The 24,859-nt window shown below is 42.4% G+C and overlaps 1 protein-coding gene across 2 annotated transcripts; it reads right to left on the bottom strand.

Moving 5' to 3' along the window:
• Positions 1-803: 803 nt before the first annotated feature.
• On the bottom strand, positions 804-15,322 carry LOC132208907 (zinc finger protein 436-like). 2 transcript variants are annotated; one of them, XR_009445015.1, is made up of 3 exons: positions 14,784-15,322; positions 12,342-13,780; positions 804-3,349 (listed from the first exon to the last, which is right to left on the bottom strand). XR_009445015.1 is itself a non-coding variant. In XM_059644205.1 (2 exons), the coding sequence occupies exon 2, from the start codon at positions 13,463-13,465 to the stop codon at positions 12,707-12,709; it is 759 nt and encodes a 252-aa protein (XP_059500188.1). In that variant the 5' UTR covers positions 13,466-13,780; positions 14,784-15,322; the 3' UTR covers positions 8,249-12,706. The 2 variants fall into 2 exon arrangements, 1 of the variants encoding a protein (XP_059500188.1); XM_059644205.1 differs by lacking the exon at positions 804-3,349 and having other exon boundaries at positions 8,249-13,780.
• Between the last annotated feature and the right edge of the window lie 9,537 nt (positions 15,323-24,859).

Below are 24,859 nucleotides of genomic sequence, written 5' to 3'. Positions count from 1 at the left end.
CCACAAAATCCCACAGACACTGGTGAGAAGCGGGTCACCTGCTTCGTGTGTGGGCCAATAGTCACTCAGTCATCTCACCAACTGAGATACTTGTGAGTTTGCTAGTGACTGCAGGGATTTAGATCCTGCAGTTAGTCGCTCCTAGAGTAAATAATGTTCTGATCGCTGGGTTTTGCTTTTGCTCATATTGACAATTCTTGGTATTCTAGATACATGGTTAGTACTTCAGTTTTACTGAATTAAAAACATTATTGTTGATATTCTTTCCCAAATCAGTGTTTAACATCATCTGTTGGATCTCAAAGGATAATCTGGAGAGGGAGCGTTGGTAGGAACAGAACCCGTAGCCTGGACACACTCCTCGGGGACACACTGTGAGAGGCAAATAGCACATTGGTCTTTCCCATCTCTCTGTTCTCACAGAAAAGTCCCCACGTGGGTTAACAGTGAGGTGTGCTGCAAATGTTTTCCAACTGTACTTTTTAATGGTTCCAACTCCTAGGCACAGAACAGAAGCCACTTTCTAAGTCTGTTTCGAGTCAGGAAAAACATGACTGAATCCTGGAAATGTGTGTCAGTTCAGATACTGATGTCAAACTGTCAACTGTTCCAGAATAAAAGTAAACATGTTGAAACTTCTAATCTGAAATTGACTGTTGCCATTACAATGTAACCATGCCTGGTGCTCACTTTTAAAATAGACCTGATCAAAGTCTGTATTAAAATAGATGGAGAATGTTAACCTCAGACACGATGATACAATTGGCATTTCATCTGCCAGGTGAGCAAGGACTTCTAGCATCTTTCTAGGATTGCTCTGTTTTATTTTGTTAAATACCAGAATAAAGAAAAGTACATTAAAAAACATTACAAGTCATAGCAACACGGGAGTAGACTATTCTGCCCATCAGATGCCTCTGCATGTGGGTTATAGTAAACAACGGCGCTTGTCTTAAATGGTATTACGTCCTGTCCAGTCTGTCCAAAGGCCTCAGAAACTGATAGTCAGACTTTGAGGCACACAGTGACTACACCTAGAGAAATGGTGGTTAGCAGCAAGAAAATGCCTGAGGTCAAGATCAGCAGCAGGACAGCAGTAGGTGAAGGGCTCAGAGGTGAAACCTAGCAATCAGACTGGAGGGAGGACTGTGGTGCGGACAGCCCTGACTAGACGAGAGAACACCTCGAGATTTGACTTTATTTATTTACTACCATATGTACGGTGTAAAACTTTGTCTTGTGACCACTGCAGGCAAATCATAGTAAGCAAGGACATACAGGTCAAAGGATGCTGGGACAGAGTGAGGTGTGTAGCTTACGTCACACAGGAGATGTGCTGAGCAAGATCAGCATTTGAACATGATTTGAAGTTAGATAGCCCATTCATCAGTCTAATAAAGTCCGGAAAAAAGCTGTTCTTGAACCTGCTGGTGCGTTTGTTCAAGCTACTGTATCGTCTGCCTGATGGAAGAGGTTGTGGGAGAGCATTACACAGTGGGAGGGGTCTTTTATGATGTTGGTAGCCTTTCTTTGTAGGCATGTAGTCCATGGGTGGAAGGTTGGCTTCCGTGATGGTGTGGCCTGCGCACACCATCTTCTACAGTTAGTTCAGTCCTGGGCAGAGCAGTTGCCGTACCAGGGCATTTTGAACCCAGGGCAGTATGCTTTCTATGATGCATCTGTAAAAGTTGGTGATGGTCCTTATGGACTTGGCAAATTTCCTAAGCTGCCTGCAGAAGAGATGTCATTGTGCCTTCTTGACCGTCACATCTAACTGGTAAGTCCAGGCCAGTTTCTTGATTTTTTATCATCACTCCTGGAAACTTAACTCTCAATTTCCGCTCTGTTGACTTAGATGGGAATGTGTTCTCCTCCCTTCTTCCTGAAGTCAATGATTCGTTCTTTTGTTTTGCTGACATTGAGGGAGAGGCCGTTTATCATTGCATCATGACACCATGCCTCCAGTCTCCTTTCTGTAGGACACAAACCTCAATTCAAGTGGGCAATATTTTCACACTTTGCCACTGAGCAACTTTACAGAAGGTCATGGGCCCAAACAGGCCAAGTAAGGGCAGGGCAACAGGAACTTTTTCAGGCCATTCAGCTCCGAGGCTGCAGAACAGAACTTGCACTGTGTTAGTTACAGGGAATTGCTGAACAAGCACTAGCCTCCACTCGACAGTGCCCCAATTGTAAGATGCAGAGGGAAATTGATACCAGTTAACAGTCTGCACTGGAGGGTTTATTATTGAGGGAGTGGGGAGATGGAAGCTGATGGTGGCGCTGGTGCTGGTCCCTGAGTCTCAAATCAGCAATTATCAATCCTTCAGCTACTTCCTGTAACATTCGGGTGACCACCTGACACTGAAATTCACCGAGTGACAATCTCCTCTTGTAAATCTCCAGTAAATCTGCCTCTACCACCCTCTCTGGCTGCACATTTCAGATAATAACCTTCCCCATTATTTAAGATTTTACTCTGACATTCTAGCCACTTGTGTGAAACAATGTGGAACGGAATGTTTGTCAGTGTTGACATGGCGACCTGTCTGCAGTGACATGACTGGGTTTCAAACTTCACCCTCTCCGCCGCTGCCTCCTCAATCAGCCTGAAACTATGTTCTTTCAAGCACTTGCCCAATTTCCTTTTGATTGCTCCTGAACCTCGGCATTTGAAAGATTTCTCCCCAGCGTAGATACTGGTGTACTAGCAGCTTGGACGAATTAATGAATCCCTTCCCACACACAAGAGCATGTGAAAGCTCTCTCCCCAGTGTGAATTCGCTGATGTATCGACAGGCTGGATGATCGCCTGAATTTCTTGCTGCAGTAAGAGCTTTGGAATGGGGAGTATCCTATGGGAATGTGCTGGCTCTCCCTCAGTCCACACGGACATTTAAAGCTCTTATCCCAGTCACAGCAATGATACTGTCTCAATTTTGCAAATAAAAATATGTACCTCTTCCCACACACAGAAAAGTTAAATGGCCTCTCTCCAGTGTGAACCTGCTAGGCCATCAGCAAGGTGGATGAATGAACAAATGCTTCACCACATTCACTGCAACAGAACAACCTCTCTCCTGGATGACTGCGTCAATGATATTCCAGCTCATATGAATAATTGAATACATTCTCACAGTCTCTACATTTATATGGTTTCTCCCCAATGTGACTCTGCTTGTGTTTTCGCAATCCAGATGATCAACTGTAGCCTCATCCACATCCACAACGTGCTGCAGTTTCTTCACTCTGTGAATGGGGTGCTTTCTGTTTCCAGGAATCAAGCATCACTGTCAGATCCTGATGTGATATTTGAGTTTTCCACTTGTACATGTTCCCCATCTAATATCTGGTGAAACGAATTGAAAAAAGGGAATGAGAGAGAGAGAGGGAGAGAGAGAGAGAAACAACAAAAATACAAAATAAAAACTGAAAGAACACTGGATGCTGTAAATCAGGAACAAAACTGGAAGCTGCTGGGAAAGATCAGCAAGTCTGGCAGCGTCTGTGAAGATAAATCAAAGTTAATGTTCTGGGTCCAATGACCCTTCCTCTGAACGTCCGGGTCACCAGACCTGAAATGTTAACTTCTGTGAAGAAAAATCAAAGTTATCAGATTTGCTGAGCCTTTCCAGCAACTTCTGTTTTTTAAACAAAAATTCAAAGCAAGATTGTGAAATTGAGCTGAATAAAGCTGCTCTTTCATGGGGTCAGCAGGTGAAAGGAAGAGTCTGAAAGCTGCCAGATTTTACCAACTTACATAAGTGTCCATCAGGAAGTGCAACCTACCACCAGGTTTTGGCCGACACAAGAGAAGTTGGGAAGTCAGCAAGGAAGGATTTCTATATTTACATCTCAATGTGAGGTTTGATGGAACCTGTCACCTCCACAAGTTGGAAAGCCAAGAGCAGCAGGTCTGTGTAAACATTATCTCCAAATTCCCTTCAAGTCACATTCTGATTTGGACATAAGTTGCTGTTCCTGAATTGTTGCTGATGAAGATTCTATAAATCTTTATCAGAAAGCTTATGGTTGTACCTTCACCACCTTGTCTGCAACAGTTCAACAACAAGAATACTATCACCTTCTCAGTGGGGAACTTGGATTAGACAGATCTCCTCAAGTTCCATTTATTGCAATTTTTCTTTGGATTTGGGTTAGTAAGCAGTGTGTTTCCTGTGCATCTGAAATTAATAATTATCTCGTATTACTGTAGCCACAGCGGTTTACTTTAAAACAGGTTTTTGAGGCCTGGCTGTAAATTGGATATCTTTGCGAGCACCTCTTACGGATTTTTTGTTCTTCTTAGATTATTTTCTAACCCGTTAAGGAAAATAATGGGGCCTCAAGGTTTGATAGAGATTTACAAAACTTTCTTTTAAACAGTTGAGCAAAACGCTCATTGCTCAGAGAGGGAGACTTCAGCTTTCACTTTTACTTTGAGTTTTGAGCGGACTTGTGAAGTTATTGGATGAGGAATGCCCTGCAGTTCAGTTCACTAAATAGTGAAGGAGATATCGTGAACTAGATAACCTTAGAATGAGGAGTTAGAGTTTGCCCACACCAGACGTGTTGTAACTAAACCTTAAAGCCGTTATTTTAAGCTGAGCATATTTAAGCTTGAGTACATAATAGCTCCAGGGAGAAGCTGTAACATTAAAGCATTAAAGCCAAAAGTGTGTTAAACCTACAAAGGTGCAGACACAGAGGCTCTGGTGTGAGTACTGCATAACTCTTGGATACAGGCTAGGCCATTTAGGACTGAAATGAAAAACACTTATTCATTGAAAGGGTCGTGAACCTGTAGAATTTTCACCCATAGAAGGCTGTGAAGCCAAGTCTGAATATATTCAACAGACAGATGGATTTTTTTAAGACTTTAAAGGTGTCAGCAAGTGCAGGGCAAAAGCAGGAATGTTGTACTGAGATGAGGATCAGTCACGATCACGATGAATGGCAAGGCAGACTCAAATGCTGAATGGTCTGTTCCTGCTCCCAGTTACTATGTTTCAATGAGTGCTGTATTGGGTAATGTACAAAAGCTATTTTGTTTCTTTTTAATTTATGACTGGGTTTTTGCAATTTGTGTGGTTATATATTTACTGTGTTTTTAAAAATAAATTACTCAAATTGTATTATAAGTGAATAGTTTGTTTTATTCTATTTTATATTCATCTCTTTTGCTAGTTAGTTTCTATTTAATTGTTAAAGCAAAATCTGCAGCACTATATGCTTATGTTTTAGTGAGAGATAACATTGTTAAACTATTAGATTTCTGCCTGGCTTGTCTAACAATGACTTCAGCTGGGATCATAACATGTGGAGGGTCATGCGGTCTCTTGATGGGATTTTGGAGTTCCTTAGCTTTAAAAAGTATCTGTGTCTTTCTTGTCCAAATAACAGCTACAGAATAGTTCCAGGGCATAAAGCAGAGTGTAGTGGGCATGTTCATTGCACAAAACCTAACAATGGTTTAGATGTGGCTAAGAGTTTTCCGGAAGTGAAAGATAATTCACTGATCAATCTAAAATCTTTGAAAACTAAACCAAGAGAATTAGAAAATAAATTGAAGGTAGAAGTACAAGTAGGATCTTGTGAGGATGAGAAACTTCAAGTCATTTTTCAACATTTAGAATTGGAAGAAAGGAAACTTTGAAGCAGGATATCACAGTTGGAATTGGCTGATATATAGTTATAAATGAAAAGAGACAGGACTTTGAGAAAAATATAAATACCTGAAATTATAGAAAATGAAAAATAGAGAGTAATGAAATTAGAAGGCAAAGTGAACAGGGAATAATGGAGACAGAAAAGCAAGGAGAAATGCAAAAGGAGGTGGATTTTAAAAATCAAACTCCAAAGAGATAAAGAAATTGGAGAACATGAGTTTGTCAAGGAAAAGGTGAGAATAGAGAAGGAAGAAACAGGTAATACCCTGACGGGTAATAATGATTCCATTGAGGGAACTGATTTACCCAAGAATCTATGCTTTGTATCTAAATTAACAAGGATGGAGCCAAGACATGCTTTACCCCATTTAAGAAGGTCGTTGCACAGATTAAATGACGAAAAGTGATTTGGACTCCCATGTTACAAAGTATTTTGGCATGCTATGACAGTATACACCAGCTCCCCAGGAGAACAGTCTGCAATGTAGGAAGCTTTCTAAGTGACAACAATGAATGCTTATCTGCTCGTCTCTAAAGCTTATGAATGGAGGGTGACATTTACTGATACCCCCCCGAAACCTCCATTAGTGTACATGCGCAAAACACACACGTGCAGTACACCAGCCTGTACTGCCAATGAATTCTTACCAACCGGTTGTTAATCTTCAAGCTTACTTGGGCCCCACCGCATTTTGTTTTGTAACTAGTAGGGTTTTCACAAAGTCTGCACAAGTAGAGCTTTCTGCATTGCGTATGTCAGGAAACTCAGCTTTAGTTGAAGTTAGAGAAACATTTTGAGAAGTTATGGGAAATTACCATCATGAAATAATTCAAATAGCAGTCTTTCAAATTTATAAACTTATTTTGATAAGCACCAAGTATTCACGACCAGTGAAGCAGCAAATCTGGCAGATACTGTTACTATCTCACACAGACACATATGTGGAGAAATGAATGTATGGCGATATTTCATCTCACCTGATTTTATGTCACTGGAGATGTTCTTTTCTCTCTCTTTCTCAGTCAATTCTTGTTGGAACCAAAAAGAATGTATTATTTCCTCAGCATGAGGAAATCCTTCTAACACACAGCCAGTATGTTATCACACCCAAAGTGATGGTACAGGATTTAGATGATTGGCACACATAAGAAATGTGAGAATTCAAACAGTGTGAAAAAGGTAGTATTTGCAAACAAGAACAAGGGAAGGTCTCAGACCTGAGAGAGTGAGGTTTATGGGCTGTCATAGAGTCAGATACACAAATGGACTGAAGCTGAAGCTCAAAATGCAGCTTCGATGGTTTGACAGTGACATCACAGGCAGTCTGGCCAGAAGGTGGCCATAACTGGGTGTTAAATATCACAAGTTACAATGAATTTGAAATGAAAATAAAGGATGCAGCAACTGGATAGAAGGAAGACTGGTGCACTGGCACAAAAGAACTGTAGATAATCAAAGCAGTATGGAAATTTCATTTCAATAAAACAAACCCCTGTGAACATTGGAAATTTTAAATTAAAACAGCAATCGGACAAATGCGGCAGGTCTGGTAGCATCTGGTGAGGAAGAATAGTTAACATTTCAAACCCTGTGACTGTAGTCCTGTATTCTTTGTTTCCAATTATGCAACGTCTGCAACATTTTGCTTTTATTGGTGGCATGAGGCTTTTCTCCTTGGAGAAGGGAAGTTAACTTGAGATCTGATTTGTGTGTGCAGAATCCTGAGATTTCAGAACAGAGTCGATAGTGAGACATTGTTGACTGTGTTGGTGAAATCAGAAGCAGAGGATACCAGTTCAATGAGACTAACAAAGGAATTCTCACATGAGGAGGGTGAAACACCTTTCCCATTGCAAGTGGGAGAATGCATTGTCAGGTTCATTCAGCCCCTTTAGAAAAGAATTGGACAATTCCGTGAATGGAAACGATGAGGGATTGGGACACGATGTGGTGCTCATGCACAGACATTGGGGATCAAATTCTGTCCTTCGATTCTGTAACAAGATGCAGGGAATTCTGGGACTGCATGTGGCTCTCATAACCTCCCCTATCCCCAAACATTCAAATCAGATTAGAGAAATGAATGTGTGCATCACAGGCTGGTGAGAACAAGTGGGTTCAGGGCTGTGTGGGACCTGCACCAGCACCAGCACCAGCACCAGCATGGTGGGAAATGAGGAATTTAAACTGCACCTAAACTGGAAAAATCAGATGCGCTAATGTAGCCTTGATGAAGAGTTCATAAAATGTTCTCAAAATAGTCGCTTTGAACAGCATATTCTAAAGCTAACCTGAGAGCCAGTTGTACTGGACTTGATGTTGTGCAATGACAGAGGTTTAATTAACAACCTCACAGTGAAGGCACTCAGAGGTAGCAGTGACCCTAATCTGATGGAATTTTACAACCATTTTCAGGGACAGGAGTGGGTCTCAGACTATTATTTTAAACTTTAATTAGGGCAGTCATGTGGGTGTGAAATCAGAGCTAGAGTGAAGTGGCAATTTAGCTTCAGAGGTCGGTTGAGATACAGTGGCAAATAATTAAGGGGATACATCAGTATACACCCATCAGATACATTTGAGTGAGAAAGAAAAGTTCCAAGTCAATAAGTATGCTCCAGTAATCATCACACAGATATGGTTACAGGATGACATGGATTTGGAGCAGGATATTGAAGGATTCATGACATTGGAGGATAGGAAACTGGGAAAAAATGGAGGAAATACGACAGCATCTGCGGGTAACTATAAAATCCATTTAAGATGATGTCAACTACAAAAAAACATGCAATTGCTGAAGTATGGGTGGCAGATTAGACAAGACAGAGGGTATAAAATGGCAAAGAATGATTTCAAGATTAATAAGGAGGGAAAAAAAGAGTAGGAGACAAAGTTAAGCAAAATACGAAGACAGTTTAGCGGTTTCTCTGCATATTTCAAACAAAGTTCAGAAAGGAAGTGTCTGGACTAAAGGAGAAAAGCCTGACGAATTGCTAATAGAAAACAAATAGATGGTAGGTGAATTGAACGGGTATTTTTCATTGGCCTTATTCAATAAGCAGGAATTAATCAGGAAACGGAGGAACTGAAGAAAATTACAATCACCAGAGAAACATATTGAGTGAATTGGAGGAGCTACATGCTGAGACACGCTTAGTCCTGATAGACAGTATCCTGGAATTGAAAGGAAATGACCAGAGAGTTGATGTGTTAGTTTTGGTTTTGGATTTGAAAATTCCCTTGATTTGGGGAAGATTCATAGATTGGAAAACAAAGAAATTTAAATCCTTTATTCAAATGGGTATAGACAGTGAATGCAGGTAACTGCACACCAATTAACTTATAACGTATTCCCTGTGATGTATGTTATGATCAAAGATGACATAGCAGGGCATGGAGCAAATTTTAAGGTAAGCAGTCAGTGGTTCGGTAAGAAGAAATCAACTTTAAATAATTTATCGTCATCCTTTCAGGAATTAACACATTCTTGATGAAAAGGAGCCAATGGAGCATAATGGCACAGGTTTCTTGGGATAATTCAAGAGACACTGCAGAAATTCATTCCAAGGAAGAAGAAACTTGCTAAGGTGAGGGGGAGACATTCACTACCGCACGGGATGGTGGGTAAAGATATTCCCATTGGTGAAATTGTTAGCTATGCTGTGAGAGTGAATTGGGATGGCAATCAATATAACCTAAAACAAAATAGTATAGAAATAAGTGTAAAGTACAAGAATTCCTAAATATTTTCAGGGAACTGTTCAACAGCATTGTTTTATTCATTCATGGATTTGCACTTTATTAACTGGGCTAAGTTTTGCTGCCTGTCCTCAAATGATCTTGACATGGTGGCAGTGAGCTCGTGTGCGTTTGGTTTGGAGACACCCACAATGCTGTAAATGAGGATTTTAATCCAAAATATGTTTTCAGTCCAGCGAGTAAGGTTGTACGCCTAGACTTGGTTTTTGGAAATGACGAGGGCTAAGATTACGCAAGGGATCTAGTATTAATCCCAATGGTACACCACAGGACACTGGCCTCCAGTCACACACACAGCCTCCTCCCATCACCCACTGTCTCACCAGTCAGCCAATTTTGTATCTAACTTATCAAGTTACCCTAGATCCGCTGTACTTCGATCTTTAATTTTATCATGTGGACTTTCCTGTTTGGTCTCACTGGTTAGCTCCTTTTAATGGTTTAAATGTTACTTTACTGTCCATAAATAATATAAAGAATGGGTGGTTGGCCCTGGTGTATTAAAATGTGTAACACCATCTTTTCCACTGCCTGTACCAGGGAGCAAGCAGAGGTTTTTTGGAGGGTTGAAGAAACTGATCTGATGATCCTGAGTCTGATGAGTAGCGAAAGGGAGTGGGATCCCAGCCATGGGAACAATCTGATTTGGCCAAATTGTCTTGAGCAGTGACTAGAGAGTGAACAGGAGTGGAGAGCTTGATGATGAACGCGGCAGGCAAGACACTGATCTTGACCATATCATCAGCTCCCTGTCAACCATCTGACTGGAGTTTAAGTGTTTAGAGATGTACAAACGTTGTATTTCTTCAGCTGTTGCATTATTTCTGAGTTAACTTGGCCCCACGTTAATAATGTCATGGCAGGATATTGGATGTGAAGATTTATTGAATTAAACTCTGAGGTACTCTGTGATGAAATAAAGAGTGAATACTGAACATATGTTGAGTACATGGAGGTATTTGTCAATCTATGGGGTTGACTAGGTCTGAAAAGTAACCAACTGGAAAACCTTTTCCAATCACTTCTTGCATTACTACAGCAGACAGGCCTTGTTTTAACAGCAAGTCAATTGTACTACAAATGTTGTAGTAGTTTAAACATACTGTATGTTTAATATATTTGAATTATTTGACTTTTATTGAGAATATTAATCCCTATAACTGGAATGAGATTTATCCAATATTATCACAAACTGGCCTCAATTAACACTGTTCATCCCCAAATGTGCTTAACAGCAAATTTCTGTCACGGAAGTAACTTGTGAATTGGCTGGTGTCTTAGCAGATTGGATGAGTGAGTGAATCTCGTTCCACACTTACACCAAATGACAAACAAGAAGCTGTCACATTTCAACCTCAGAAGTGCCCTGTGTACCTCAGATTACCCAGGAATGGCAAGGTATCTTAAATTTTTGGGCATTAAATGAAACCAGCTGATTCAAACTGCCCCTGCCATTCAGAATTACAGGACTGGTGTTCAACAGTACTGGAATGCTTGTTCTGCCATTCACATAACTATGTAATATGAGATATGTGTGACGCTAGGCATGTCTGCCATAATCCCAAAGACTGGCTGATCATGTCAAACAGCATTTCCTTTTGAATGTTTGCAACGGCAAGATACTGATCACACTCAACTAGTCCATGATTGTAAAATGCAAATGACAGTATGACATGCAATTGTGCAATTTGACAACATTTTCAAAATATTTCATAGTTATTAATTACAGTTGCTAATTGCTAAGAATTACACTGACAATCAATTTAGAGTTGTCAGTCCAGCTCACAGTGTGGTCCATTTGCATGCACTGGAATCTGTGTGTTAGTACACAAGACCCTGTTATTTGTTGACAGGCAAAACATGTACAGATGCTGTACCTGTTTCAACTCAACAAAATAGGCATCAGCCATTAGGTGGTTAATTTTTCAGGTCAATGCCAATCACAGGCAATCTGCCTGGTTTAAAATGTAAACAAAGCCGTGAAATGTCTGCTCCAGGCCCACAGGGTTCCTTCTGTTTAAAAATCACAAAAAGTTTCCAAGTGAGGCAGAGTTTCAGCCAATAGGGGAGCTCCAGATCCAGCCCCACCACTCAGTCACCCCAAAGGGTTGGAGGACCGGCTGTTCACGCTTGGTCCTCCAACTAACAAGAACATCATGAACACCCGATATGGGAGTTGGAAAAGATTCCTTCCCCAATCCTTATAAATTAATGGGAAAATAAATTATATTTGGTCTTTTCCATTATTTCTTAAATTCTCCCATTTCTTGGAGTTTTACTACTCGATTATTTAGTGATAATTAACTGAGCTTTTAAAACTTTTCACTTCTAAGTGACTGAGCATAGTTCGCAAACATTAAGAGTTCACTAGATAGTTAAGTACACAGTACTGGGAGGTGTTTCATTCAATAATTCTGTTCTATTTTTAATCTTTCATGAGCTGTGTGCTCACAGTCAAGTTGGGGATGTCCTTACTTTCCAGGTGTTTGTTTTGCTGAGCTCTTCTCATTCTCAGCAGTTATGTTTGTATTTCCTCTGTGTGCATCAGTGACATTCAGTTCCGCATTTTTAAAAATATAAACTTGATTCACTGAGGTGTATGGGTTTGATTTAAAATGTTACCAGGATAAAATAGCACAAAGATCTAAAAGATGCAAGAGAAAAATTGGTTTTCTTTTTTAGTGGAATGTGCTTAGCTAATGAATGCTTGTTGGTTGATCGACAACAGTCGAACAGCAAACTCCTATGGTTAAGTGGTTAAGCCAACAGACACAGAGAGAATGATGTAAATATAAATATTCCAATCTGAATCCCTCAGATCTGAAACATTTCTGAATGTGTCGTAATTCGCAAAGGCTAGGAAAGTAAAAGTTCAACCACAAATATCACATGAAGGAATAGGTTATACTCACTAGGAAAGCCTGAAGATCTTTTCCTTGGAAAAGAGAAGGCTGAGAGATGCCATATTAGCAATGGAAGGTTTTGTTCCAGTTTTGTGTTTACTAATGTACGGAAAGCAGAAATGTGCCCATTAACTTCCAGCCAGGAAAGGTCATCGTTCTACATAAATTTTGATTTGACTGCACATTTCCAGCTTTCATCATTGTTATTTCTGACTTTATACACAATTGTAAAGGGTTTTCTGATCAAGGGCTAGGATTTCTGTGCCATGGAAGAAAATGGCTGGAACGCACTTCTTGCTCTCCTCAAGATCAACTTGCTAGTTCAGTCCTGGCTGTAACGACCAGCAGCAATACTGTCAGAATCTGACTCCCAGTCAGTTGTGAACTCGCTGATGTTGCAGCAGATTGGATGACTCAGTGAATCCCTTCCCACAAACAGAGCAAATAAATGGCCTGTCCTCTGTAGGAGTGCGTTGGTGTTTCAGAAGGTGAGATGCACATGTGAATTTCTTTACACACATGGAGCAGGTGAATGGTCGCTCCCCAGTGTGAATTCGCTGGTGTGTGACTAGGGTCGATGATCGTGTAAATGCTTTCCCACACACAGAGCAGGTGAATGGCTTCTCTCCAGTGTGAGTGCGTTGGTGTCTCAGCAGGTTATTGCTACTTTTAAAAGTCTCCTCACAGTCAGAACATTTAAAAGTTCTCTTCGCAGAATGAACTCGCTGGTGTCTCAACAGGTTGGATGAATTAATGAACCCCTTCCCGCATGCAGAGCAGGTATATGGCCTCTCCCCAGTGTGGGTGCGCTGATGTACACAGAGTTCAGATGATTTTCTGAATCCAGTCTTGCAGTGAGAGCACCTGAAAGGTTTCTCATTGGTGTGAACACGTTTATGGGACATCAGGTCCCCAGAACATTTGTAGCACTTTCCACAGTCTGAACATTTAAAAGGTCTGTCATTAGTGTGAACCCGCTGGTGAGCAAGCAGGTTGGTTGACTCTCTGAATCCTCTTCCACACTTGGAGCAGGTGAACGGCCTGTCCCCCGTGTGAGTGCGTCCATGTATTTCCAGCTGGGATGGCCAACTGAATCTCTTCCCACAGTACTCACATTTCCATGGTTTGTCCATGGTGCTGGTGTCTTTGTGTCTCTCCAGGTTGGATGATTTGCTGAAACCTCTTTTACATTAAAAAACGTGTAATTTCTCTGGGTTGAGAATGGTGGAATGCTTATTCAGGCATCGTAATTGGTTAAAGCTCTTTACACAGTCAGTGCACGGTAACATTCTCATTTGGGTGTTTCTGTGTCTCACGATGAAGTTTTCCCCAACAGACAGAAGAGGCAAGCATTTCTATTTCCACATTGAAAAGCTGATGATAATCAGATCCTGACTAGTGATGTTTACTTTGCATTTGCCATTCACAAATCAGCTTCTCCCAATCCTCTGTAAAAGAAATACAGAATGTCAGTATTTTGCAACGATTTGTAGCTCAGGTCGTGGGTGAGATTGTTGACTTGCTCACCTTGAAAACAAAAACAAGCCAGCTCGGTGAGCAAGTCAACAACCTCAATGCCAGAATCATGATCAGTCCATTGATGGCAATGTAGAGTAAATAATTCTAGCTTCTCAGTCAGTCAGATTGATATTGTGAAGAGCCAGTGCAGACATGGCTGGTCAAAAGGTCTCCTTCCACACTGTAATATTTCTGTGACAGAATGTTCTTTCCACTCAAACTAATAAAAGCAAAAATAAAGAACAAAGTCATGAGGAAATTCCCAGTGTCAATGGGACATTTTTTTTACTCCATATTCCTTCCTGGGATGAGGGCACCGCTGGCTAGGCCAACACTTATTGCCCATCCCTAATTGCCCAGACGGCAGTTACGAGTCAACCACATTGCTGTGGGCCTCGAGTCACATGTAGGCCAGACCAGGTAAGGATGGCAATTTCCATCCCTGAAGAACTTTAGTGAGCCAGATGATTTTTCCAACAATCGACAATGGATTCACGGTCATCATTAGACTCTTAATTCTAGCTATTTATTTAAATCAATTTCCACCATCTGCCGTGGCAAGATTCAAACCCAGGTCCCCAGAACAACACCTGGGTCTCTGGATTAACAGGCCAGTGAGAATACCACGAGATGATTGCCTCCCCTTATGCTGACATGTTACCATTGTGGAAGGTATCAAATGTAATGGTCAGCAGTGTGTGCCCAGGGACAGCTGGGCATGGAAGACACTTCTCATGGAGGGCAGGCAGGAAAGTAGAATTAAAGTAACAATCTGATCAGCCATGATCTTACCAGAATGATAGAGAAAGCTCGCTGGGCTGACGACTGTTCCAGTTTCTTAAATAAGAATGCTCAGTAATAATACATGTCCCACTCCTATGGGTTTACCCAAGTATTACAGAATGCTGTTTTAGCCAGAATTCCCTGACTCACCAACTCTTCTCCACGTTGAGCAGCCACAGATGAGAAATCAGGGCTGAAGTGACACAAAACGAGAAGTTCAGCTCTCCTACGTATCAGGAGTTGCAGCCACAGCCACTCAACTGAATGTATCCAAGGCCCATGGCAACTCGAGGCTGCATAGGTCAGCTGTGGCTGGGAATGGGTGAAGCTGCTGAAAACCCCATTGTTAATTACGGTTACACGCCTGGCGCTAGGACCCAGCTGAGACCGTTGGAACTCCACTCACGATGTGACGTTTGGTCGCGCGTGCGCGGATCCCGGATAAGATGGCGCCCACTAAACTGGAACCACTTCCTGGTCAAAGGCCTGTATCTGGAAATACAGCACCTGCAGATTCATTTTTAGTTTTCATCACCTTCCAGAGGTGTTTAGAAACCCCTCCTGAGCCACCGTGGTTTCCATCTCTCCCTTCGCACTTTCAATCTTTACTTTGAACGTGACAAAAGAGCAGAGCATCATCCCCCATCGCCATTACTCGCAGCGGATACATTCCAAAGAGCGCAACGGCACGACGCCTGCGCAGTGCTCGCCTGTAATGTTAATCAGCGACCTTTACCAGCGCGGGGACTGCTGGGTAAAAGTCCTGCCATTGAAAGCCCTCAATCAATAAAAATTTTACTCTGATGGAGCTGATGGAAAAGGGCGCAGTACAAAAAAAAATACAGCACAGAAGCAGGCTCTTCAGCCCTCCAAGCATGCGCTGACAGGTTTTGCCCTTCCATATTAAAACTGTCTTCTCTTACATCCCTCTGTTCCCTTCCTATTCATAGACAATGTATACATAATATTTACTTTTTCAAAATTTCAAGTCTGAATCTATAAATAAGATAATTTTTAAAATTTATTTGAAATAAATCTCTAGTGCTACCCATCTAAAATTAAATTTGTAACTACATGGCAATGGGTAAATGGAAAGGAGGTGATGGGATAGTGCTCATGTGTAAGTGGTCAGTACTCCAGAACCCTCCCTCTGACACTTTTAGGCTGTGACTTTCAGATAGTCACTCACCTCCTTTTGGAAGAATTTGTTTTCCCTCCAAACCACTTAAAACCTCCAACGACTTATTTTAAAAGTGTTCTCAACCACCACCCCTCCCCCTCCGTTATTGATCCCTGTACTAAGGGGAAATGATTCTCCCTATCTAAGCTGTCAATGCCCTCTACAGCTTTGTTCACTTCAATTAGGTCCCCACCCAGCCTCTCTACTTTTTCTTCAAAACTCCATCACTCCGGCCCAGGCAACATCCTGCTGGATCTCTGCACTTGTGCAGTCACATCATCCTTTGGTGTTATTTATATAACTGATACTTAATGGTAAGGTCCTGGGGAACATTGCTGAACAAAGACTTTGGGGTGCAGGTTCAAAGAGTTCCTTTAAGGTGGAGCCAAAGTTAGATAGGAAGACTTTGGTATTCTTGCACTTATTGGTCAATGCATTAAGTATAGGTGTGTTGAAATGTCATATTGTGACTATATAGGATATTGGTTAGGCCACTTTTGAAATGTTGCTGTCAGTAAAGACACTTGAAGTGGTTCAGAAAAGATTTAAAAGGATTTCACTGAAGTTGGAGGGTTTGGGCTATAAGGAGAGGCTGAATATGCTGGGGCTATTTTCCCTGAAATGTTGGAGGCTGAGGGGTGGCCTTATAAATGTTTATAAAATCGTGAGACATGGATAAGGTGAGTAGCCAACGTCATTTTCCAAGGCTCGTAGTCCAAAACTGGAGCACGTAGCTTTAAGTTGATACCAGAAAGATGTAAAAGGAACCTAAGGGGCAATTTTTTTTTCATGTCAAGGGTAGTGCGTGTATGGAATGAGCTACAAGAGGAAGTGGTAGGGGCTGGTACAATTACAACATTTAAAAGGTATCTAGATGGGTGCACGAACAGGAAGAGTTTGCAGGGGTATGGGCCAAATGGTATGAAATGGGACCACATTAATTAGGATACCCGGTTAGCTTGGACGCATTGGACCAAAGATTCTGATTCCATGCTGTACAACTCTGTGACTCTAAGTTGGAGAGTGGTAGAGTTGCTTCTGAGACTAAGATCCTGAATTTAAAAAGAGGAAACTGTGATAGCATGGCACACAAACTGGCCATAATAAATTGGGGAGTTTTACTTAATGGGATAGAAGTGGAAAGGCAAGTGAAAATACTTAAAGAAAATATTGGGGAACTGCAACAGTTGTTCATTCCTTTCTGGCACAAAAATGAAATGAGAAATGTGGCCTAGCCATGACTAGGAGGGAAATTAAAAATGGTGATATAGAGTCTTAGGAAATAAGAACATGAAGTGCTGGTGTTGGACTAGGGTGGACAAGGTCAGAAATCACACAACACCAGCTTATTAGTCCAACAGGTTTATTTGAAAACACAAGCTTTTGGAGCCTCAGACCTTCTTCACGCACAGATCGCACTTTAGCCCTTGAGATGTTCTGCCATTCATGCTGATATTGCTGATCACCAACTCAGTACCTTCTCACTTTCAACACCCTTTGATCCCTTTGTCCCTCTGAACAATAATCTAAACCTTCTTTACAACGTTCAATATTTTGCCACAACCACTTTCTTTGGTATTTGAACTCCACAGATTCACTCCTCTCTGAATGAAGAAACCCCCTTCCCAGAATCAGTCTGGTATACCTTCATAGCACTGTGTCTACAAAGCCAGACTATCATTCCTTAGATCACGAGAACAATACTGCACAGAATACTCCAGGTGCGGTTGCACCAGTGTCTCAAACCCCAAATCAGACTCATTGATTTGATTTTTCAGTCAGCAGAAAGGAGTTAGGAATTTAATCCAGAGGGGAGAGGACGGAGAAAGGGAGAAAACTGGAAGCGGAGGACAGAAATGGGGAGGTTGGATGTGGATTTCAGTCGAAAGAGGAAGGAGGGTAGAGCCAGGAATTTACAGATTTGAGAAATAAGAGAGGAGAATAATGTTCCTCAGGATCTGGACTTGTCTGTTTTGAATTTCTATCCTGCAATGACAGTAAATGACTTGTGAGTTCCTTTTGCAGGACATTAGAAGAGAAGGATTTGCAGATATTAAACACAAACTGCATTACCTCACTCTTCTCTAAATTCAAGTCCATCTGCCATTTCTCCATCCAACTTTCCGATTGATGTACATCCTGCTGTGTCCTTTGACAACCTACCTCACTATCCTCACCTGCACCAATTTTCACAACATTAGCAAATCTATTAAACAGACAGCTTAGATTTTCATCCAAATCTTTGAAAAAATGACAAACCTTATGGAACACCACTGGTCACAGATCTCCAATCAAAAAACACCGTCCCCACCCACCCTCTGTCCTCTAACCCAATCCAATTTAGCAACTCACCATGGATTGATCTCATATGACATAATCTTCTGGGCCCAGCTACCATGAGGGAGCTTGTCGAATGCTTCAGTAGAGTACATGCAGACAACATCCACTGCACTGTCTTCATCGATCATCTTCACCACTTATTCAAAAAAAAACACAATCCAGTTTGTGAGAGGCAGGAAGCCAAGATGCATGTTATCCACATGAGCTTCAGCAAGGCCTTTGACAAGGTCCCTTGTGGCAGGCTGATACAGAAGTCTAAGTGACCCAGGTTACATCGTGAGTTGGGTACAGAACTGGCTTTGTCATAGAAGATGAAAAGTAGCTACAGATCTGTGACCAGTGCCTTTCAGTAGGAATCAGACCCCTGTTGTTAACAGATAATAAAATGTGAGGCTGGATGAACACAGCAGGCCCAGCAGCATCTCAGGAGCACAAAAGCTGACGTTTCTGGCCGAGACCCTTCATCAGAGAGGGGGATGGGGTGAGGGTTCTGGAATAAATAGGGAGAGAAGCGGAGGCGGACCGAAGATGGAGAGAAAAGAAGATAGGTGGAGAGGAGAGTATAGGTGGGGAGGTAGGGAGGGGATAGGTCAGTCCAGGGAAGACGGACAGGTCAAGGAGGTGGAATGAGGTTAGTAGGTAGGAGATGGAGGTGCGGCTTGGGGTGGGAGGAAGGGATGGGTGAGAGGAAGAACAGGTTCGGGAGGCAGAGACAGGTTGGACTGGTTTTGGGATGCAGTGGGTGGAGGGGAAGAGCTGGGCCGGTTGTGTGGTGCAGTGGAGGGAGGGAACGAACTGGGCTGGTTTTGGGATGCAGTGGGGGAAGGGGAGATTTTGAAACTGGTGAAGTCCACATTGATACCATTGGGCTGCGGGGTTCCCAAGCGGAATATGAGTTGCTGTTCCTGCAACCTTCGGGTGGCATCATTGTGGCACTGCAGGAGGCCCATGATGGACATGTCATCTATAGAATGGGAGGGGGAGTGGAAATGGTTTGCGACTGGGAGGTGCAGTTGTTTATTGCAAACCGAGCGGAGGTGTTCTGCAAAGCGGTCCCCAAGCCTCCGCTTGGTTTCCCCAATGTAGATGAAGCCACACCGGGTACAGTGGATGCAGTATACCACATTGGCAGATGTGCAGGTGAACCTCTGCTTAATGTGGAAAGTCATCTTGGGGCCTGGGATAGGGGTGAGGGAGGAGGTGTGGGGGCAAGTGTAGCATTTCCTGCGGTTGCAGGGGAAGGTGCCGGGTGTGGTGGGGTTGGAGGGCAGTGTGGAGCGAACAAGGGAGTCACGGAGAGAGTGGTCTCTCCGGAAAGGAGACAAGGTGGGGATGGAAAAATGTCTTGGGTGGTGGGGTCGGATTGTAGATGGTGGAAGTGTCGGAGGATGATGCATTGTATCCGGAGGTTGGTGGGGTGGTGTGTGAGAACGAGGGGGATGCTCTTTGGGCGGTTGTGGCAGGGGCGGGGTGTGAGGGATGTGTTGCAGGAAATGCGGGAGACGCGGTCAAGGGCGTTCTCTACCACTGTGGGGGGAAAGTTGCGGTCCTTGAAGAACTTGGACATCTGGGATGTGCAGGAGTGGAATGCCTCATCGTGGGAGCAGATGCGGCGGAGGTGGAGGAATTGGGAATAGGTCATGGAATTTTTGCAGGAGGGTGGGTGGGAGCAGGTGTATTCTAGGTAGCTGTGGGAGTCGGTGGGCTTGAAATGGACATCAGTTACAAGCTGGTTGGCCTGAGATGGAGACTGAGAGGTCCAGGAAGGTGAGGGATGTGCTGGAGGTGGCCCAGGTGAACTGAAGGTTGGGGTAGAAGGTGTTGGTGAAGTGGATGAACTGTTCGAGCTCCTCTGGGGAGCAAGAGGCGGCGCCGATACAGTCATCAATGTAATGGAGGAAGAGGTGGGGTGTGGGGCCTGTGTAGGCCTGTTGTTAACATATTTATTATAAAAAAAATTTGGAGGAGAATGTAGGTGATCAAATTAGTAAGTATGTGAATGACAAAGATCATGGGAGCTGTGAGGTAGTGAGGAGGAATGCCAGAGGAGACAGCAGGACATAGATTGACTGGAGACTTGTGTGGAAAAAATGGCAGGTGGCATTTAATCCAAACAAATGTGAGGTGATGCATTTTGGAGGGTCTAGTGAAGGAGGGAAGTGTACAGTAAATGGCAGAATTCTGAGAAGCACGATCATAGAGCAGTATCTAGGTCTACAGTTTCACAGTTTCCTGAAAATGGCAACCCGAGTGGAGATGATGGTCAGGGCAAAGTGTATAAAAATTGGTCATGTTGCAGCTCGCTAGAACTTTAGTGAGGTTATATTTGCAATGTTGTGTACAATTCTGCTCGTCAAACCACCAAAGGGTACAGAAACAGGTTACCAGGATATCACCTTGTTTGGAGGATATTAGTTATGAGGAGATGTTGGATAAATTTGGTTTGTTTTCATTTGAATATCAGAGGCTGAGGGGCAACCCGGTAGAAATTTACAAAACTGGGAGAGACATGGGTAGTTGGAGTCGAGAGTAGAAATGACAGTTTGTGTAGGGGACATACGTTTAAAGTAATAGGGAAACATGTAAAGGAGGTGTGAAAGGTGAGTTTTTACACACAGAATAGTATGTGTCAAGAATGCATTGCCAGAGGAAGTGGGATAAACAGATACAATCACAATACTTAAAAGACATCTTGATGGATTCGTGAATTGGCAGGGAATAGAGAGATACAAACTGTGCAGGGGAAAGAAAGAGATTTCATGATTAGAAAATCGTGCGTTAATGGAGGCTTGTGGTTTAAAGGGACTGTTCCTGTTCTGTAGTATTATTTGAGACCTCAGTTTTTCAAATACAGACTGGAATATTGCTAGAGTAACAGGCAGTGACAGTAAGTTTTTCTGGATTGTATGCATGACAAGTTTCCAAAAACAGTGCATTCAGTTCAAAAAGAAAGAGCGCTCGTTTGATCATACTTCTTGGGAATGATGGGAGCCAAGTAGATCAAGTGTCAGCGGCGGATCATTCAGGAGACCATGATCACGTGTAGGAAGGTACAGAATAATATCAGATAATAACCAGCATTAGTTCAGAATAAGAAAGCTCAGTTGATGGAAAGTTGTCTTCAACAGAGCAAGGTCAAAGCTGGACAGCAATGACTGAGTGGAGGTTGACGGGACAAAGTACAATTAATAATTGCAATACTTTCAAAGAGAAGATGGTTCAATTACACTCAGAAAGGAAAGGAAGGGCAAACATTCACGGCTGCTTGTATGACAATTAGAATTTAAGAACAAAAAACAAGCACCTATGATAGGTGTCAAAGAGAAAAGTCCAAATTGACAGTCACGAGGAATACAGAAGGTTCAGAAGTTGGGGCAAGCAGATGAAAAAGCACACAAGGAAGGGAGAGAATTAGGAGAGAAAATGTTGGCAGCCAGTTGAGAGGGGCTCATAACACATTGGTTTGTCTCCTACATAGTTATAGCCAGAGGAACATGCAGGTTCTGGGTTCAGACAGGGGCAAACTTTAGGAGTCCCTTGGAATCATTGGAAGCAGCAGAGGCAGTGGATCAATTGTCACCATGAGTCAGACAATGAAGCTCTTTGAGCTCCTCACTGTTGTTGTTGTAGGTGAGGATGGAGAATACATGGGGGAGGGGGAAGAGATGTTCAATGAGAACAAACTTTTATTAGACATATCATTAAAAATAAACATACTGCAGGTCACACAGAAAGCTGTTTGATTTGACTCTAATGCTAAATATAACGACTGAGAACTGGAGTTATTCAAACCAATGGAAACAGATTCCATTGAAACGGTTCAGTACTGACTGTGATTGAAAGCAAAATACAAACATCCAACAGCTACCGACAAACTCACTTCCGTGTCAGCAAATGAGATAAATGAGTGAATCCCTTCCCACCCTCAGAGCAGACGAATGGCCTCTCTCCAGTGTGAACTCACTGGTGTAAATGGAGTTTAGTTGATCATCTGAACACATGGCTACAAAAAACACACAAATGGTCTCTCAGCAGTGTGAACATATTGATGATTCATCAGAACATTTAAAGCACTTCCCACAGTTTGGACATTTAAAAAGGTCTCTCATCAGTGTGAACAGCTTGTGTGCCAGGACTGTAGTTAATCAAGTGAATCCCTCCCCACAATCAAGGCTTGCATTGTGTCAGTCCTGGTAGTTAATTAAAACTGGTGTCCACACACACACAATACGTGTATGGTTTCACACTGTGAATAATGCTTTCTCCTTCCATGTTCAAAATCTGATAATGTTCTGTTTACAATAAACTGAGGGGCCCATAAAACGCTGGGATTATGCCTGGTGTCAGTTTCCCTTTGAATACTCTGTGAAATAAATTTAAAACAGAACAATGCAACGAAGAGAGAGTCCACACAAACACCAGGCTGCCTATGAAATCAGCTGGTAATAAATCTGGTAGTTTGATTAGATTGGATTCCCTACAGTGTGGAAACAGTCCCTTCAGCCCAACAAGTCCACACTGCCCCTTGAAGCATCCCACCCAGACCCATCCCCCTATATCCCACACAGCCCTGAACACCATGGGCAATTTAGCATGGCTAATCCACTAATCCACCTAGGCTGCACATCTTTGTGGGAGGAAACCAGAGCACCTGGAGGAAACCCACACAGACACAGGGAGAACGTGAAAACTCCGCATATACAGTTGCCCGAGGCGAGAATCGAACCCGGGTCCCTGGTGCTGTGAGGCTGCAAAGCTAACCACTGAGCCACCGTGCCACCCCATAGGATTAATGATGTACTGTAAAAAAGAAGTGACCACAAAAGCCAGTGATTCATTAATGTCGATCAGGGAACAGAACCTACCACCTGGTCTGGGCTTACACAAGACTCTGGCCTCCTAGTGAGTGGTCAGACAAAGAAAGAATGTGGAGAAAGAGGTGAAACACAGGTATTGAATAAATCCACATCTCAATCAGGACTTTGACATCATGTCACAAACCCTTAAACTTCACTATTGTGAACGTCCAGTGTGGAAGATCTATATGGAACACCATCACGGTGACGACCCCCTCCAAGTCACACATCATCCTGACTTGTCTGAATCCGGTGCAGGATGAACTGAAATTTCCTCCAATTACCCAGCGAGACAGCTTCTACACTGATTGCAACCTTCTGTCCAGTAACTGTGTGAAGCTGAACCAGACTGTTCACAACTCTGATGAAATACTTCACACTAAGATGAGCTTTCAACCACATCATCACCAAACCAACTGTTTCCATCTCAGTAACATCACCTGACTCCATCCACGTCTCAGCTCATCTGCTGCTGAAACCCTATCCATTCTTTGTTACCTCTAGATTTAACTGCCCTGACACTGACCGGTCCCCCATACTCAAGTGTCCCATAATGTTGGAGTGATTAAAATCTCTGCTCTCTCAGTTGTAGTGTTATTGGCCCAAAGTGTATCACAGGTGCTGAAAAATAAGTCAGCAGATCTGTTAAAAGACTATCCAATTTAGCATCGTGATAGTACCATGCAGCGTGAGAAGTTTTTCTCAAAGTGAGAATGGGACCTACTTTCCACAGGACTATGCAGTGGTTACTCTCACCGAATGCTGTTCTGGATAAATACTGAGGATGAGGTAATGTAGGTTTTCCCCTCCCTCTCTCTGTTCTTCCTCATCCCTGCTGTACCTATTTTGTTTCTATGTCTCCTGTACACTCAAACATGTCTGTGTAGCTGCTTGAAAAATAACTTTAATAGAACTTCAAGTCTATCTTTATTTTTTCTTCACGCAGCAAATTATGTGTATTGTCTCCTCTTTTCTTACACACAGCAAAATCCTGCGGAGAAGAAAATGCCACTTGCTCATGGGACATTCGCAGCAGTGAGATTCAAACCCACATCAATGAAAAGACTGGAGTCTTAATTCAGCACCTTAGACTGTTCAGCCACAGTAACTGACAAGTCATGGTCATCCTTATTGTCTTCGATGATAATGTCGCGACACCAAATTTTAGTCATGGAGCAGGAGAGGCCTCGAGACTGCATTACCATTTCTCAAATCTCTAATGGGTTCGCAACCTCAACACCAATTTTGCCTCAAATCCCTGCAAAGTCTCCAATTTCTCTCAGGTCACCTATCAAGCTTTTCTCTTCAAGAAAAGAACTTTTTGCTGTTTAACAGAAAGTGCTATAGAAACAAAGTAGGTCTGGCAATGTCTAAGACAAATGAAATCATGTTAGTTTCAAGATCTTAGAACTATTTCTCTCTCTCTCTCTCTCTCCAGGAATGGCTTCACTACATCCCACACAGTTGTTACAATTTTTAACAATTATGTAGCAATTAAAGCTAAAATTCTATTTTCTTTCTTTATCATTTGCAGCACCAGCAAAGGACTTTAGACCCATTTTTGTCCTTTTCCATACCCATCCTGAATCAAAAAGAGCTATAATAACTAACTGAGAGACCTGCTGCATTTATCCAGCACTTTTTTTTGGACAATTTGTGTTTCTAAATTAATTCCCTCAATGTGTCAAATGCCTTAAATACTTGCTGACAATGTCTAGGTGTCTGTCGTTTGAACATTGCACTGTGAAGACTTCAAATCATCCATTTTATAAGAAGCAAGCACACAGTAACTGAACTCTACACTTAAAAATGCAAAAACATATTTCCTTCCTAATCTTTAAGCCTGTTTA

The sequence above is a fragment of the Stegostoma tigrinum genome, unplaced genomic scaffold (assembly GCF_030684315.1).
Source record: "Stegostoma tigrinum isolate sSteTig4 unplaced genomic scaffold, sSteTig4.hap1 scaffold_57, whole genome shotgun sequence".
NCBI lineage: Eukaryota > Metazoa > Chordata > Chondrichthyes > Orectolobiformes > Stegostomatidae > Stegostoma > Stegostoma tigrinum.
Note: the sequence above shows the minus strand (reverse complement) of the source record. Positions and strands in the feature narration are given on the sequence as shown.